Source organism: Lycorma delicatula, chromosome 12, assembly GCF_047948215.1.
Source record: "Lycorma delicatula isolate Av1 chromosome 12, ASM4794821v1, whole genome shotgun sequence".
NCBI lineage: Eukaryota > Metazoa > Arthropoda > Insecta > Hemiptera > Fulgoridae > Lycorma > Lycorma delicatula.
In genome coordinates this window covers 48,107,546-48,126,717 of record NC_134466.1, presented here as the reverse complement: position 1 = coordinate 48,126,717, position 19,172 = coordinate 48,107,546, and the positions used below count along the sequence as shown (strand labels likewise).

The following is a 19,172-nucleotide window of genomic DNA, read 5'->3' as shown; positions in this document are numbered from 1 at the left end:
ATTAAAATTAAAAAAAAAATTGATATTTTATATATTGGTCCCATTATACTCCCCCCTCCTTGTTTTTGGGAGTCTTAAAATTATTGACGTAATTATTTACTTCAATAATTTGGCCTGGTGCAATGTTATTCAACAAGACTAAAATTTATAGTTTATTATAAAAAAAAAAAATGTGGGTACCATGATGTTCCCTTGATCGATGGAGGTTTCAAATCAGGCAAAGCTGGGATATATATTTATAGCCAAATATTTGATGGAAATTTTCAACTTTTTTGGTCAGCTGATCAAAAAACTGAAATATAAGGTAAAATCGTTTTAGAAATTATGTTGAATATTCCCTACTACTCCTAAAAACAATGAACTTAAAAATTTAGTATTTTAGACTACTTTATAAGTACTTTCTTCAAACTAAAGCTCAATTTTCTATAACCATCGTACAAAACAATTAAAATGGTAAAAACTATCCTGCTCCGTTGATTAATTTTATCCAAAATTTAGTGCTATCAGTGCCCAATTTATAGAAAAGTTTTGAACCATTTTTAAAGAATTTATGTTCATATCAGGATAATAGATGTCAATCTAAATATCCAATATCAAAAATTTTGGCCAGTTGCTATTTTTTATAAGCTTTTATTTAACTTGCATTAGTTACAATCAAATCTTGCAACTGCTATATCTTTTGACCTATCATATAAAAATCTATGAAATTTGGTACCCGTATGTAACTTCGATGACAATACAGTACTATGGTGTTAGAATTTGGATATGACCCACCCCCATCTACCCCACGTGTTACCCCTACGCCAAATTCATGCATGTTGCTTAAAATTTTTATTTCTCATCAACTATTGTATGAAAATCAATGAAATTTGATACATGTATGTAACTTCAATGTGTAAAAATAAATATTTTTATTTTTTTTTAGTCTTAATAAACAAAGCTTTTATTTAACTCGCTCTAGGTATAATCAAATTTTGCAACTGCTATATCTTTTGATCTATTGTATGAAAATCAATGAAATATGGTACACGTATGTAACTTTAATCACAATACAGCACTACAGCGTCGGAATTTGATATGACCCACCCCCACGCGCTACCACTAAGCTAAATTTATGCATTTAGTAGAAAATTTTCATTTCTCATGAACTATCATACGAAAATGATTGAAATTTTGTACTCGTATGTAACTTCAATGTGTAAAATTAAATATTTTTACTTTTTAGTCTTAATAAACAAACAAACTTGAACAAACAATAATATTCAGATATAAATATTATTAAGAGTATTTTTTTGAATGTAAAAAGTTTATTGCTCATTAAGACTAAAAAGTAAAAAATACAAAACAAATTACAAAAATATATTTGATTACATATAAAAAATTATTTTTTAAAAAAGCTTTTATTTAACTAATATTAATATTAACATTAATAAAAAAAAGGAAACAAATAGAAAACTCCTCTAAAAAGTAAAAAATAAGAATTAAATCAAATTTAGAATTTTAAACAAAAAAATATAATATATTAACAAATATAAAAATGCACTGAAAATTAAGAAAATAAATTATATAAATATCTAATAAATAAAAAATATATAAATGTAATAATTATTAAATTTTAAAATTAAAAGTAATGATAATATTTAGTTAACTAAAGCGTGGCACAGTTTTTATAACAATCTTTTCGAATCTTTTTATAGACATTTGCCATATTTTAAAATATATTTTTTTGTTTAATGAGGTTGTTTAGTATATGTATATATTTTATTATTTATATGTAATAAAATAACTCAAATTTTAATTCTTTGGTGGTTCAAATTTGCACCAAAATGACCTTTAAGGGTTAATAAGATTAAAAATAAAAATTAAATTTAGAAATCTTGCACAAAGTTATTACATTTTGATGGTAATATGAAAAATGATTAATTATTGTAATTGTAATTATAAATTCATTAAATAAAAATTCATAATTAATTTAAATGAAACTTTCAGTGGAAAGAGTGTGTTCAATTTGGCTTAGATTACAAGCAGAATTTGAAGATGAACTTCAACTATGTGAGAACACGTATAAAGAAAGCGAGTGGGGGCATTTTCCCAGATTGTTACTTGTAGCTAGTCAGTCTCAACTGGAGAGGTTCCAGCAGACCTTTCCGCCTCCTCGCGTCATTATTGAAAATGAAAATGAAGATTAATTGTTGTAAAAGTAAATGTTGTGTTGTTTTAAATAAATTATAAAAACTGTGCCACACTTTTATTTAACTAAATATTTTCATTACTCTTAATTTAAAAATTTAATAATTATTAAATTTATTTATTTTTTATTAGATATTTATATAATTTATTTTTTACTTTTCAGTGCATTTTTATATTTGTTAATATATTATATTTTTTTGTTTAAAATTCTCAATTTGATTTAATTCTTATTTTTTACTTTTTAGAGGGTTTTTCTAATTTGTTTCCTTTTTTTATTAATGTTAATATTAATATTAGTTAAATAAAAGCTTTCTTAAAAAATAATTTTTTATATGTATCAAATATTTTTTAAAATTTTTTTTTTATTTTATCTTTATAGCACTGCTGCTACAAGAGCAATACTATTATTAGGAAAGTAGAAATAGGTTGCTTTCTGATATAATGGAGGTTGGCATATTTTTCTGTCATTTTGGTAATCATTCTGTGTTGCGTAAACTTATCTGATAAATTTTCTGTAATTATTATATTACTTTTAATAGATTCTCAGACAATTGACTTTTAGTGAGTTAGTGTCTGGAATTTTCGTAATTTTTTTGTCACTAAGTAACTTAATTGATCTAGTATGAATGATACTCACATTTTTTACACTTCAAATTCTGACTGAAATTTATAATTTTTCAGCCATTTTAAATTGTTAAGGAAAACGACAATAACATATTTGTTATCAAGAAATGTGGTTCAAATTTGAGCTAATACAACAAGGAATTAATTGACTTCACATTTTTTTATTATTTGTTCGCATTCTATAAGTATTTCCATTACTTTCTAGATACTTACTAGTTGATAATATTGAATTTGTAAATATTTAATTGTAGGATTTCTATGAAAATGTATAACAGTTTAAGGAATAACGTGCTAAATGATTTAACAAGTGAAGAAAATTTGAAAGAAATTTTAATTCTTGATGACAACATCCTTCTTTATTTAATTACATCAGGATTGATATCTCACCATAAATCCTACGAATCAAGAAATATGAGAGTGTGAAAATAAAAATGTAATATTAATACCCAGTGCCGGCCTCCGTGGCGCGAGTGGTAGCGTCTCGGCCTTTCACCCGGAGGTCCTGGGTTCGAATCCCGGTCAGGCATGGCATTTTTCACACACGCTACAAATCATTCATCTCATCCTCTGCGGAATGAAATGCTTGAATGCGGACCCGGAGGTAAAACAAACAAAAAAATAAAAATAAATAAATAAAAAATAAAAATATTAATACCCAGTGAAATAAATATTTATGATAGCTTAGTGTGTTTAACAAATATATTCATATTTTGCTTAAAATTTTATTTTTTGTTTGCATAGGGCAAAGTTCATATAGAGGTTAAACTTGAGCATTGTATGGATTCATTGTCAGACCGATTGTGCGTACATATAAGTGAGTGTAGTGATTTGACTTTAATAAATGGTTGCTGTGATCCATCTGCTACAGTGTCTGTTAAATTAACTAATGGTAAAGTTGAAACTAGACGAACAAGGGTTAGAAAGAAGACTAATTCACCTGTGTTTGATGAAACAATTGTTTTTGAGGTTTGTTCTATTGAAGTTTTATTTAAATGTGTATTAAACAATATATTTTTCAAATAAAAATTATTTCCAGTCAAATTTAATTTAAGATTTTTTTCATATTTATTGATAAAAAGTTTGATTAAAAAATACGTGGAATTTTAGTTTTTCACAAAAAATCTTTATTTATTTATCAGTATTGATTTTGTCACTTCAAAGTACTCCTTTTCAGATATAATATATTTGTGCCAGCTCTTTTTCTAATCTTTAAAGCACCTTTGGAATGAAATTTCCAATGTGGCGTTTAGTTTCTTCAGCATATCTGTCTTTATATCTTCATTGTTGGCAAAACATTGTCTTTCATGGCTCTTTTCAGCTTGGGGAATAGGAAGAATTCACACAGGACGATGTCCGGCGAATACGGAGGTTGAGGTATCGTATCAGTCTTTTTAGCCAAAAATTCACGAACAAGCAGTGAAGTGTGAACAGGTGCATTATCATGGTGTAGTTGCCATGAATTGTTTCACCACAGATGCGGGCGTTTTCTTCAGATGGCTTTACACAAATAACATAGAACTTTCAGTTAGTAATCCTTATTGATTCAGCGATTGTCCATAATTATTTTCTTCACTTTTTCAACATTATCATCAGTTGATGTGCTGAGACGTCTAGGGTGTTCGTAATCTTCAATGCCTTCACAGCCCTCTTGGAAAAATTTGAACTACTTGTAAACGCTTGTAGAATCGCCAAAAGCAACATTCAGCATTTCCATGGTGGTGCTGTACTTTATTCCATTCTTAAAGCAAAATTTAATGCAAATCCTTTATTCCATGTTTTCCACAAGTTGAAAATCGCCAACCATCCCAAAACATGTGCAACCTTTTTGACAGCCAACAATAAACTAAGCATCCAATATGGCTACCAATGTTAACTTATGTTAGGGACAAGTGTACTAATTCAAAATAAAATTGTAACAATTGCACTTATACAGCCTGGGAAATTTAAAAATCTGATGTATTTTTTGATCATATATTCTACAATTTAATGATATACAATGCAAATTATTAGATTAGAAGATGAGGTAAGCTAGCACACATTACACGGAATAACATTTTGTAAACATAATTTCAATACATGAACTGTAATTCCACTGTACTTTTAAACGGGGAATCTGCTCATTTTTAATAATGAAGGATGTGGTTGAACAAAGACTTACGTATAAATTTGTAATTTTTGAGAAAAAGTAAGTCAAATGTTGGTTAACATAATGGCTGACCAACTATGTAGTCAGCATAGATCTTCCTTCCATCACTGATGACATCATTCAAATATTTGCCTACTAACCTAATTAAATGAAGGATACTAAAAACAAATAATACTGCAAACAACACACATACTCTTGAACATATAGTTTACTGTTTGTAGATGAATAGACAGAGGATCCTACATTATGCTATTCAACCATTATGTAATATAACATAGATCTTTGTTTGGCAGATTTGACTAACCAGTTTCTTAAAAAAAAATATGATGTGTTTCCATCCAAGATATAATTAAATTAAATGGGTTATAGCATAGAATACCTATCTTAGAACCCTGATCCACAATAACTCAACATTAGTAAAAATATTATATATATATTATTATTATTATTATGCTTTTAAGGCCAACATGGGACCACTTAATTGAATTTTAGTTAGATCTTTTCTGAAAAAAGTGTATTTTACTCTTCCAAGCTGCCTAATATTTCTTCATACGTTCAGATCTTGCTTTCTTTTCTTCATCCGTAAACACCCTCTTCGTTGTATTTTGTCGTTTGTCTGTCTTTTGTTTAAATCTAATGCTTTTGTCTTTTAGCTTTATAATTTTTCCAGTTTTATTCTGTAGGTCAGTCATATATATATTTATTTATTTGTTGGGCCACACAGAGTTCTGTTTTATTTTTAATATTTTTATAAAATTTTGAAACATGATTCGGGATGAATTCTGAAAAAAATACGGAATGGATAATTTATTTAAAAATTAAAAGTAAAAATGTTGTTGTATTGATTGTTTTAGTTTTTACCCAAGTCACAGTATATTATAAAATGCATTTAATGTTGTTTGTGATCAATAGGAGTCAGGTTATTATGGATGATCTAGGTCACTGCCACTTTACTCAATTTTTAGAATGTTCTGTTTTTTAAATAATTTTGAGTTCTTTATTTTAATTCTACTGTTCTCTTTTGATGATTGAGATGAGAAATTGGTTATTTTCTTATTACTTATATGTTTTATGCAATGATGGTTTACACCATTTCTATTTTTCTTTCTTTTTTCATTGGGTTTCTTATGACCCTTCACTTAATTTTTTCCAAGTATGCCAGTGCTTTGAAAATTACCTTTTATGTGTCTTCTATAATGCCTGTTTATGTTTCTGTTTTCAATAAATATTTTTGTTTTGTTTGGCAAGAGGGCAACTTGTTTGGTTGTTCAACTTTAAAATAAAATTTTGAGGATGTTACTGGCCGAGATATTCCAAGCATTGTGGAAATGTAAGAGTGTGGTTATCTTGATTTAGGACTCATGATTTGTTCTTTCCAAATCAGCTGATTTGGAAGTCGAGAGTTCCGTTGTTCAAGTCATAGTATTCAGTTACTTTTACATGGATTTGAATACTCGATCGTGAATACCGTCGTTGTTCTTTGATGGTTGGGTTTCAATTAACCACACATCTCAGGAATGGTGGAACTGAGACTGTACAAGACTACACGTCATTTACACTTATACATATCATCCGCATTCTTCCTCTGAAGTATTATCTGAATGGTAATTACTGAAGGCTAAACAGAAAAAAGAAAAGAAAAAGGACTCATGATAGTAATTGTTTCATTATGTATCTTATTTTATATATAATATGGATTGATATATTTTTATTTAATTATACAAGTAATGTAATTTTATTTGTGGAGGTTTTACCTTTGAAATTGTTATCAATTAATTTCAGCAGATGGAATAGATTCATTTCTTGTTGTAAGCCTAAGTAAATTTATTGGTAAATCTAAAATATATATTTACCTGTGATTCTGATCAGTGAATTAATAATTTACAAATTTCTAAGTATGTAGTTAATAGAAGTTGAAACTTTTTTTGAACCCTTAACTATTTGAATTTTTTTTAAATAAGAAAATCTTAACAGATCAGCCATTATGATTTTATATATTAGTTAGATATTTATATATAAAAACCCACTGTATAAAAAGATCTCCATTATTTGTTACAGCTACTTCCTAGTTTACCTTCAGGCCGAGGTAGTGATAGTAGATACAAAGTTAATCATCAAAACAATGATGCAGAATGGTCACAAATTGTCGTAACTTTGTATCATGATGCAACTGGTAATAACGTATTTTTAGGTGAAGTTACTATTCCTTTATCACAACAGCAACATACTCCGTCCAATGCTTGGTAAATAACGTTTTTTGTATTAAATATTATGGTTTGTTTTAAAGAAATCTATTAATGAATTCATTAATTTTATTGAATACAATTCATTAAAATTTTATTAATGATATTTTATGATTCTTAATTTATATGTTGTCATTTTTTTAATAGTGAATATGAATAGAAATGTAAATGTGTAATTTTAGCTGTATTTTGAGGATGTATGTTTTCTTTCTTGTTTTACTGGAGCTTGATGCTAAATGGTAAACATTTAATATCATTTTAAGGTTACTTTTTAATACTTAAAATTTGATTTAGCGTTAAATTTTAGAAGAAATGAAGAGGTAGTTATCATTACCTAATAAGTATCTAATAGCAATTATCTATTAGGTAAGATTAATAATATCTAGGTAATTAGATATTAGAACTTCAAAACATTGCAAATAAAATTGGCCGCAAAATATCATTCAAAAAGACAAAAATTATGCCCCAAAAACTAACACAATTAAATGACTTAAACATAAATGATAATAAAATCAAAATAGTAACCTGATTTAAATACATCGGAGAAATAATAACAAACAACCTAAATGAAAAAAACCTCGATCCAAATAAGAAGAAAAAACTAGCTAAAGCTCAAAAATTAACCTGGTACACTTACAATAAAACATGCCAATAAATGCAGTTTTAAAACGAGAAGCCACTTATGCAGCAGAAACACTCTGCCACCACCTAAACAAACAATCAAAGGCAGACTAGAAAACCCAACAAAGTCGTGTACAATCCACCATGAAGAGGAGACTAGGATTCTTTGGACATATCATGAGGATGCAAGATTCAAGTCTTCTGAAACAACTAGTATATTATAATCTTGACTCGAAAAACACACAAGACAGTATGCAGATGAATCAGAGAAATGAGAGGATCTGAAGGAAATTGGCCTTGTGCTAGTGAATAAGGCCATAATATGTCAGTGGATTACGTTAAATCCTTTCTTATTTAATTTTATCACCTGTGATAAGATAAAATTAAACAAGAAAATCAAGAACAAAAACACTAGCTTCACACTCACAAGGAAACACTTGCAACATGATCATTTTCAACATTAGAAAGGGCACAAAGTTTGAAATGTATGAAAAAGTACTGGGAGGACTGCAAGGCCAAACAGTCCCATTGAAGAGACTTGGATAATGGACTGACTAAGTGATCCTGTGTGGTCATAAAAGATAATAATAATATTAAAAAAATACTTATGAAATACTACATAATGATAGTTTGTACTTGTGCTTGTAAAATAAAGAATGAGATAGCTGTTGATTGTTCCTTATGAAATATTATTTCAGAAAATTTCATTAAACTGTGAAGTTGGCGTAAAAATAGTTTAAACCATTGAAACTTCCTATAGATTACCCATTAAAATTCTGCTAGGACTTCCAATTCTTCTCTTAAATGCAAATAGTATTTATGTTAAATTCTTAGTAAAAATCTTTGTTGTCTATTGGAGGTTAAGGGAAAAAACTGCTGTGAAATCTTTGGGAATAAGTGTTCCTATCAAATTTCAGGATTATGCCTTAACAAGTATGACAAATTTATTGCTTATTCAAAAATTATCTTTTATTCGTTTATGTCATCTTCATAGGTTGATATGAAAATATTTTTCTTTTTAGTAATAGTTTGCTCTTTTAAGGAAAGATCATTCCAAGCAGTTTTCTAATTACTGGCTCATCTAGTACAAACAAAAAATCTAAATTGATTTTTCATAAATGAATTTTTTTTAATATTTAAATATTAATAATTATTTTTTCTTTTAGGTATTTTCTTCAGCCTAGAAAACGTTGTTCTACAAAATTATCACCTTCTGCTTTGGGTGTTGATGAAAATAATATGGGTTCACTGAGATTAAAAATTCATTATACCGCTGACCATGTTTTTCCAAGTGAAATGTATAATCAACTTAGGGATTTGATAATACAAAGCCCAGCTGTTCAGGTACATTTTTTTTTTAATATGTATTACTCTTGCGTGAATAAGATTTTAATTTTGACTTAAAATTATTTGTAAAGTCTATATTCTGTTTAGGCATTTAAGTAAATATAAAAATTAAAAAAAAGTTGTACGGTGGATCAAAAAATTAACTTTGCAGATGAGTGAAGCTCAGATGGTGATATCTCTGTATCATATGTAAGAGTCATTAACTGTGCTGGCATTGATCCTATTGGAACCAGTGTTGTATTCACTTTTGTGATCCCATAGATCTTAATTATGTGAGTAATGCGAAAATAACAATTCTGTATGAAATTCACAAAATCAGTAGCATATACTTGAAATGCATTAATAAGCTTATAGTAATAAAGGAGTAAACCGGCTGAAGGTATTTTGAGTGACATCTTATATCAAAAGGATTAAAATTCCAATGCTTTTTTTAACATTTTCCAGTTACTGTAAATTTTCAATTGTCAGAGTTCCAACAGTGAAAGATATTGTATTTGAGCCATGTGAAAAGGATATTTTGTGCAAATGATCTGAAATTTGGTTTGATTGGTCATATTATCAAGATAACATGTTTGTTGCTTTCCATTATTTCTTTTTGAATTATTCTTTTATCAATATTAATTAATAATTGTTTCAATAAGTTTGAAATTAAATCATGTGTGAATTTACAAGTAATACTGGATATCTTTAGTTAATCAGACATTCATGAAGCCAAAATCGGAGAGATATTAGCAATGTATTATATTTAAAAGAATAATGTTTCTTATATTGTGAAGGTCAAAGCTTTAATTCAAAAGTTCCAAATTTAAAATTTTTTTGTTGAGTGTAAACTCGAAATATTTTTATAGCATCAGATATAAGTTTGTGAAAATGAAAACTGATTTAAAAGAAAATTAAATAAACTTTTTATTGTTTAATAATCTATTCTACTGATTTGATAAGTTCTTTTTGTTATAGAATTTGGCCTATATACTTTAATTTATTATCTGGAAGTAATTCTAAAAGTGTTTTTTTTTTTTTATGTTATTAATGTATTTTTGGCTTATATTTTCAGCCAGTTACATCTAGTGCTTGCTATTTACTTGGTGAAATAATTCCCAGTAAAGTTGATGCTGCCCAACCACTTGTCAGGATATTAATGCATCATGGGCAAATTGTACCAATGATTAAAGCTCTTGCTACTTGGGAAATATCTAAAGTGACGTAAGTTGATCTGTTTTATTATCTCTCTTTCATACATATCAATTTTTTTTTTATTTTTACTATTTCTCGACATAAGAAAACATTGGGCTTTTAATTTCATCTGTGCCATTGTATCTGCCACAGAACAATATATTGTATGCATTAAAATAATCTTAATTTGATAATACAGTATCAAGAAACATGAATTGTTCAAACCTATATCATGAAATAAAATTGTCTTATACATATGAATAAATCATTTTATATATATATATATATATATTATGATTTGAAAAGATAGAAATTATGCCCCAAAAACCAACATGATTAAAAGAAGTATATATAAAAGGGTTATAAAACCAAAATATTAACCCGATTTAAATACCTCTGAGAAATAATAATAAAACCCAAATGAAAAATCCTCGATCCAGATAAGAAGAAACAAACTAGCTGAATCTGAAAAATTAACCTGTTACACACTTATAATAAAATATGCCTATCAATAAATGCAAAAATAAGACACTACAACACAGTTTTAAAACCAGAAGCCACTTATGCAGCAGAAAAACTCTTCCACCTGAACAAGCAATAAAAAACAGATAAACTTCAGAGAATCTAAAGAAGAATTGGATGAACCTGCATAAATAAAAAGTAGAAAGATGGGCAGTAGTGGATTTGTCCGATAAGTTGTCAGACGAAAGTCGTGTACAAAGAGTTAGAATCCATCACTGGTACCTTGAATAAGAGGAGATTAGGATTCTATTGACATATCATGGAGATTCAAGACTTCTGTAACAGCTAGTACAGTACAATCTCTATTCAAAAAACACCAAGACAGGATGCAGATGGATCTGATAAATAAGAGAGGATTTTAAGGCAATTGGCCTTATGCCAGAAGATACCACAGATTTAAACAAGAAAATCAAGAACAAAAACACTCGCTTCACACCCAGAAGAAATAACTTACAACATGAACGTTACGTTTTGTGAAATTATTACTGTATTTATCCATTTATATGTGTGTGTTATGGCCAGTGGCATGGAAACTGAGAAAATCTGCATGAAGGTTAATGCAGATTAGAAGAAGGAGTACTTTTAAATACAAGTTTAAAAAAAATAGTGTAGGATTTAAGCTCGTATTTAATATAGTATTTAAAAATGCCTTCAATTCTGGCACAGTTATTAACTTACTAATTAAAATCATGCAATGTATGATAATAATTTGATTAATGTATGACCAAAAATATAAAGCAAGTTTTTAAAGATCTTTAAACATTTTTGTAATATTATTTTAAATTTATAACTCTAAAATGGATTAAGATATCTTAATGAAATTTGGTGAACATTCTGTGACAAAATTTTTAAAAAACATGTCTTAAAATTTTACCTTTGGAAATTCCAAAATTGCAGCCATTAAAAAATATTTTAATCAATAATAGCTCTATAAATATTAGTTTTATCAAATTATGTTCTATAAGATAAAATATTAAACCTTTTATTGTGAACAAAATTACACCTCATCTCTTTAAATCAGTTGATAAATAGATGAAATATGGTTGAAATTGTTTAAGTGAATTGCAAAGATTATGCAGTCTTACAATTTTTGTGCTTGTTTTTACTTACTAATAATGTAGATCATTGTTAACTATTTTTAATTCAGTTAGTGATTATTTTTTCAGTGATGCAAACACTATATTTCGTGGTAACACTTTGGTATCAAAAATGATGGATGAAGTAATGAGGTTGGCAGGGTTTCATTATTTACATGAAACTTTACGACCTGCTCTCGATCAAGTTTTTAGTGAAAGGAAACCGTGTGAAATCGATCCAACTAGAGTTAGAGATCCGAATGTAATACAAACTAATCTTGTTAATCTAAAAGAATATGTTGAAAATATATTCAAAGCGATTACTAGTTCTGCATTACGCTGTCCTACTTTATTGTGTCAAGTTTTCCATGATTTACGAGAATTGGCAACAAACTATTTTCCCGGTAAGTTACAGCTTTCACACACACACACACATATATATTTATTATATTATACTTTATAAGTTGCTATACTATATTAAGTTTAAACTCTTTCAGTACAGTGCAAGTTTAATTGTTCACTAGAAAACTCTTATATTTTAATCTACGGGTAGGAGACAGTAATCCAGTGAACGTCTCCATAAAAGAAGGAAGAATTGAATAAATAAAATGGTGTAAGTACTTAAGTGTAAACAAGATTAGTAGGTGTAAGGAAGCCTTAAAAACAAAAATTCAGTTACGTAGTGATGAAAAGACCTTGATATTGTATGAAGTGTTATTTTATTGAGTGAATTTCCTGTGGATGTGAAACATGGATAATAAGAAATGGAAAAAAAGAAAGGTTGTAGCCATTCAAAATGTGGACATGAAGGAGATTGGAGAGAATATATTGAGTAAAAAATGAAGAAGTAATAGAGTGAACAAAAATAGAAATTCAGTCGCAATCTTGGAGATTTTCGTTTCATGTTCACGCATAAGCTTTGAGCTTGTCTTTGGGATATTGGATTAATCACAAAGAATAAAGTTTTATTTTGGTCTATAATTAATTCTCATGTTAATAAAAGAAATGGTGTTATAATGTATTAATTTGAAAAATATTTTAATATAGATTAAAACTTTTATTCATTTATATTATATATATATATATATATATATATACAAGATATGTTTCTAAAGTAAGGTCATTTTGAATTTGCTGCCTATATATGTGATGTGAATAGATGGTGTTTTTGTAGCTGTTATTTTAAACAATAGTGGCTATTAGCAACAATAGTTTGGTCATTTTGTTGTTAATTGTTTGTACTCATCAATTTATAATAAATGTTACAATTGATGATCCTCCAAGTATGACTTACAAAGAGTAATGTGATTCTTTATGGTTAAAAACAATTCTGTGGTGAAATTCACAGGGAAATTTGTTCATTTAAAGGCTGAATATTATGAGTAATGTTAAACTAAGTGAGTGGTGTTCATTTTGAGAAGGCCAGCCATCAATGATAACGGATGATTTGTTTGAAAAAGTTAACAAATAATTTCAGAAACCGGTGTTTCACCGTGTCACATACGTCTCCTCTCCCAGCAATTTTTTTTCTTTTTCTTCACCTTAAACATTGGCTTATATCAATAAGGTTTGACAATGATGATCGATTGAAAAAATTGTGTTACTGCATGGTTTAAGTCGCTGGCAAAATCACTTGAAGGGGGGGAATGAAGAAGCTCTGAAAACTACACTATGAAAAATGTGTTGAAGTTTAAGGCAGCTATGTAGAAAACTAGTTAATGTAGTTTTTATGCATAAGTAATAATATTTGATCATATTTCTCAGTTTTGTTTTTACTTTACAAACACACCAAATATATATGTATATATATATCAGCATTGACCGTTTCATATATGTAGTTATTTTTACTTTAATATATTTTCCTGTTTTTTGTTTTTGTTTTTTTTTTTTTTGCTACATTTGTCTGATTATTATTTTAGCAGGTAAGTTAATTTTACTAATAATATTATTGATGATTCTTAGTTAATTATCTTTATTAATTTTATATAATAAAAACCCAATTTTTGTGTTAATTGTTTTTGTGAATACAACACTGGAGTGTCATTTTGAACTTGTTGACCATGTTAATACATTTTCATGTAAAACATACATGTATGGTTAGACACCTTTATCTAATATCTTATTATATACTCTTTACTATTCTATATATTGCAAATTATGTAAAAATTCTTCTTGACTACCTTTCAAGTTAACAACTGAAGTTCTTTGTTTTTCTTAGTAGTAGCTTCTTTAATGTTGATAGCACCCTAATTGTAATCTTTCTTGATTTTTCTTCCCTTCGTTTTATTTTTCACTTTTTGATCCTTTCTTGAAAATAATTTCTATCTAGGATGGGCTCTCAACAATTTTATTCCTCTTTATTGCTACATCAAATAATGTTCGCTTCTATTTTCAGTTTGTCTGCCCACTTCATTTTTTCCATTCTTCTCTACAACTCCATTTCAGAGTTATCACGTCTTTCTTCTTTCTTATCATTTGATTCAGATCCATTTGGTAATTAGCTAATGCTTTATAGAACTATTAGGCAAACCTCTTCCTTAATTTGATAAGAATTTTTGTTATTTTGTATTGTATATATAACAGCTGTTATTGTTACTCTGTGATTTGACTCCATACAAAAATATCGGCCTATTGTGATGAATTTTGAAACTGCACTTCACACTGTAACATGTTGACTGTGAAGTGGTCGCTGGTAAAGTTCTTGTGGGTTATTGGCAGCTAAGTAATGGTAATTTTGTTTATTGACCGATCCTCCAGAGAGGTGAAAATGTGCCTGGTCACTTAAAAGAATAATGGCGTCATGGCAGACATTTTCAAGGATGAATTCGCATCTGCTTTATGAGATGTCCAGTCACTTAATAGAATTCCTGCATTAACATCATCTGGTGGAATTGAAGGTTGTCACGAAGAATTCTTCTTACACTTCAATCAGAAATACCTAGTGAAGCAGCATGCTTCACTGCTGAATGTCGTGTAAAGACTGTGTTACAGTTAACCTTAAAGCATCAATGTTTTTGGGTGTTCTCATACTGTGTTAACATTAGGTTGATACCATTTTTAAATAAACCATGAGTTTCAAAAGTTTTTATCCACAGTAATTTGTATTCCTACTGAGAACAGATGTGTTTCAATTTAAATTTAAAATGTCTGAAAAATAAACGCTGTGTAGTGAGTGATAAGGGAATCGTTACTTTTAAAATAGGCTTCAATCACAAATGCATGATGTTCATCCGACCAACTCATGAAGGCAACTGAAATAGTATGACTGATGCTAGGAGGGACAGTCTACTCATTAACAGTTTGCCAACATAACAGTGATTACAAAATCGTCAAATCATTCTGCCAGAACGTGTATATATTTCAAATTCTTACAAATACAATTTATTTTAGTATCAAACTACTCGTATTTAGAAACAAATAATATGTTTAGTCACAAATAATAATACTGACTATGTTATGAAATTATAATAACTAATGAAAGTAACGCAAAATTAGGAAATGAAAGCTGTGAGATTACAATTATAAAATCAAAAATGAACTTTATTGAAAGATTTCCTTCTATTTACAAAAAGGAAACAATATTATACTTTAACAATGAGTAGTTTCTCTTGTTTACAATGAACTCATAAAAAGTTCTTACCCATAATTGCAGAACATAGGACTTTTGTCATACTTTTTTAATTGGAAAACAGAATGCATTTTTGATGCTGAGAGTATTTTCCATACACCATTTGTTGACCCTTTCTTTATTTATATCCTTGGTCCTATAAATTGTTTAACATAACAACAGCCGATTGTTCATTCAAGCATAATGGGTTTAAAACAACATCTTTTATTGCAACAATTATTTTATTTTCAAGAATTCTTTTGATTTTAAATTTTCTACTCTCTTCTAAATATTCTTATCGTTGATTCTTTTTGTTTTTTCTCATATTTTTTACTTGTATTTGTCTGTTTACATTCTTCCTTCATTCTCTCTATCCTTCTCACTTTCCATTTCTAAAAACTTTTCTACTCATCGTAATACTTGCTGGATGTATTATGAAATGTGTGAGTAATTCATACATATTGTAAATAGTTTTTTAATATTGCAAAAGGTTTGAATTCTTTTCTATCAAAGATAATTTGATGTTATTAAAGTAGATATTGGTATATAACGTTTATAAAGTTAAATAAGATATTTTGTGGTTTGATCCATCAGCTTAAAATTATGTTAAATTTATTTAGTCAATTTTAAAAAAAATAGTTTCACTGTAAATTGAACAGACAGATGTAACAAAAAAATTTATCTGTGTTATCAGAAAAGTAAAACGACTTAAATCCTTTTACTTTTCATTCTTTAAATATACATGTATTTTTATATTAAAACAGTTTACATGTTACTGAAAAAAATTACTTTTTTATTTATTGAAATTAGGGTGTTCTTTTTTTTTTAATATTAATTCCTGTTTAACATATTTTTACTTTTATATTTATTTATTTTTGTTTTTGTTTTTTTTTTACAGATAATAAAGAAGTTAGATATTCAGTTATTTCAGGTTTTATTTTTCTCAGGTTTTTTGCACCGGCCATACTTGGTCCTAGATTATTTGATCTCACTACTGAACAAATTGTAAGTACATTATTTTATTAGTTTTCATTTTTATTAGAGAATAGTGTATTTATAAATATAACTAATAGGTTTTACAAATTTATATTTAATTACTAATGAAGATACAAACGTTCAATTTTTCAACTAGGTTCAGTAACTTTAAATATTTTTATCGTAAAAATTTGAATTTTATATTAAAAGTTGGTACTCCTATGTGATAATTACACTTAGGTTTGTAGTTGGCAGTATCATGTTAATAGTGCATCAAATAACATGCTTAATTTAGTTGTTATTTTATGAAATTCTTTTCATCATAAATATGATTGTAACATCCCTTATTCTTCACTTTTGAAAAAAAGAAGTTGAAATAAAATCTGTACATATAAGATATGTTTGTTTGTTTGTTTGTAAAGCTTACTTTACTTGATATTACACGTCTTTATTTTTTTATGTGGGGATCATGTAAAAAACTTTGTCTACAGAATACTAAAGAAAATTTGTGATCTTGATTAATTATGGGAGAGGATTATTAATTTCATAACAACCATTATATCAGTAAGAATATGGTGATAGCAAATTGATTATCAATTGGATGGCTACAGGGTACACATCAAAATTTATTCATAAAAAAAAAATTAATGAGATTTGAACTTATTGTTATTTTTTCATAGTATCTCTACATTTAAGTGATATTTTATATTTATCATTTGTAAAATTATATTTGAAAATTGGGATTTTTTCTTAATAAACATTGTATATAGTACAGATGAAGAGTTGTACTAAATAATTGTTAAAATGAATTGGAAAACAAGATTATATCTAGAAATAATTTAAAGAATGTATACTTAAAATAATAGAACGATTTAAGTTTAAAAAAATACATGTTTTAATATCTGAATTTCATAATATTTGAGTGATTTTTAAAAATATTAAAAAAAGAATTTATTTACAGTTATAAACATTTTTCCCTTATCTATTTGTCTTATCTCTAAAACATTTAAAGTTGAAGTTGACATTTTACATAGGCAACTTTGAATTTCAGGGTAGTTATAAAGTGCTTTTATTAATAGTTTATTGTAATTTATGCAGGCAATCTTAATTGCCTATTATGTTCAATATTTCGTAAAATCATTATTCAGGAATATTATTTATAACAAGATGATATGGCAGCCCAGTTTTTCATCCTACATTGCTTAGCAATTTATGGACCCATACGTCATTATAAATACAGCATATTTATAGCCAATCTCTGTGGTAGATTAATAGTCTCCCACTAAAGCCCATCAGAGCTAGGAATAGGGGTGGGTGGCCACCAGAAGCATCTCACAAGGCGGGTGTCTTCCCCTACGGGGTTGGAATGGTAGATTACTAGTGTCCCTGTCTTTTATTTGGAAAATTCTGGGTTTGAATCCTGGTCAGGCTTGGGTTTTTTCATACGCTAAAATCTGCATATCTTTATGAAATTATAATCAGGGATGCTCACCCTGTTGTTTCTACTGAAAATAAATATTTTAATCAATTAAAAATTCTAAGAAATACCGTTTATTAGAATTAACTATAAAACTCAGCCTCTATGCTTATTTTTGGTTTTTAATTACAAAATTTATTGGAAGGGTTAAATTAAATTTGGAACGTAATAGTAGTTATATAAATCTGTTATAATTACTCATAAAAAAATCCAAATTTTGAAGGATTCTCTTGTATTTTTTAATTAAAAATATGATTAATATATATTACTTATTGTTTCAGGATGTACAAACAAATAGAACTTTAACGTTGATCTCTAAAACAATACAGTCATTATGTAATTTAGTTTCAGCAAGATCACCTAGATGTAATGAAGAATATATGAGTTCAATGTATCAGGCATTTTATACAGAAACTCACATAACAGCTATGAGACAGGTAATTTGTAATTAAAAGTTTATAAAACTTACACTTATATACATATTATTATTAATCTGTATCACTAAAAATGTTTCCTATTGGTTGAAAAGTTATAACATTGTTGATCATTTTTGAGTATGTTAAGAATTAACAGTATTTATGATATATCAGGATTATGTGATATTTCATTGGGTTGTGTTATTTAGCATTTTCTCATTAATCCATTATAATTACTGTCATGATTATATAATGATAAAAATGTTTAGTTACATTGTTTTTTAAACTTTAAAAGATAATTACCTAATCACTGTCAATATAAGAAATGATAAACAATTACCCCGATTGATGTTTATTGTCAACTTCAATTTGCTAATTAATGTAATTTTTGTGCCATCCACTTGCAAAATATGGTATTAAAAAAATTAAAAAAAAACATTACAAAGGATCAGATAAGAAGAGTTATATCCAAGTGTTTTAATGTTGTTAAAACAAGTGAAAAAATAGGTAGATACCTTCTTTCACATATTATAAATGTATGTCTACAAAGTTGTAGATGTATCTATATAACATTTGCTGTAAGCTTTAGAAAGATATACATACACCAGTAGCTCTGAGACTATTAATATTTGCTGTAGAAAATAAATGTATTATTTTGGTTGTAAGGTTGGTTGGTATAAGATGTTTTGCCATTCCATGCAAGTATGCTAGATAATAAAGTATGGAATGATGTAATTTTCAATGTTTTATTTGCC

General features: G+C 27.6%; 1 protein-coding gene across 1 annotated transcript in view; it reads left to right on the top strand.

Moving 5' to 3' along the window:
* Nucleotides 1–19,172, top strand: part of RasGAP1 (Ras GTPase activating protein 1) — a 64,608-nt gene that overhangs the window by 19,867 nt on the left and 25,569 nt on the right. The window contains exons 4-10 of the mRNA XM_075379584.1: nucleotides 3,556–3,780; nucleotides 7,019–7,203; nucleotides 8,991–9,168; nucleotides 10,226–10,374; nucleotides 12,033–12,346; nucleotides 16,448–16,554; nucleotides 18,283–18,438. Coding sequence (XP_075235699.1) covers nucleotides 3,556–3,780; nucleotides 7,019–7,203; nucleotides 8,991–9,168; nucleotides 10,226–10,374; nucleotides 12,033–12,346; nucleotides 16,448–16,554; nucleotides 18,283–18,438 — 1,314 coding nt within the window. The remainder of the gene's footprint in view (nucleotides 1–3,555; nucleotides 3,781–7,018; nucleotides 7,204–8,990; nucleotides 9,169–10,225; nucleotides 10,375–12,032; nucleotides 12,347–16,447; nucleotides 16,555–18,282; nucleotides 18,439–19,172) is intronic.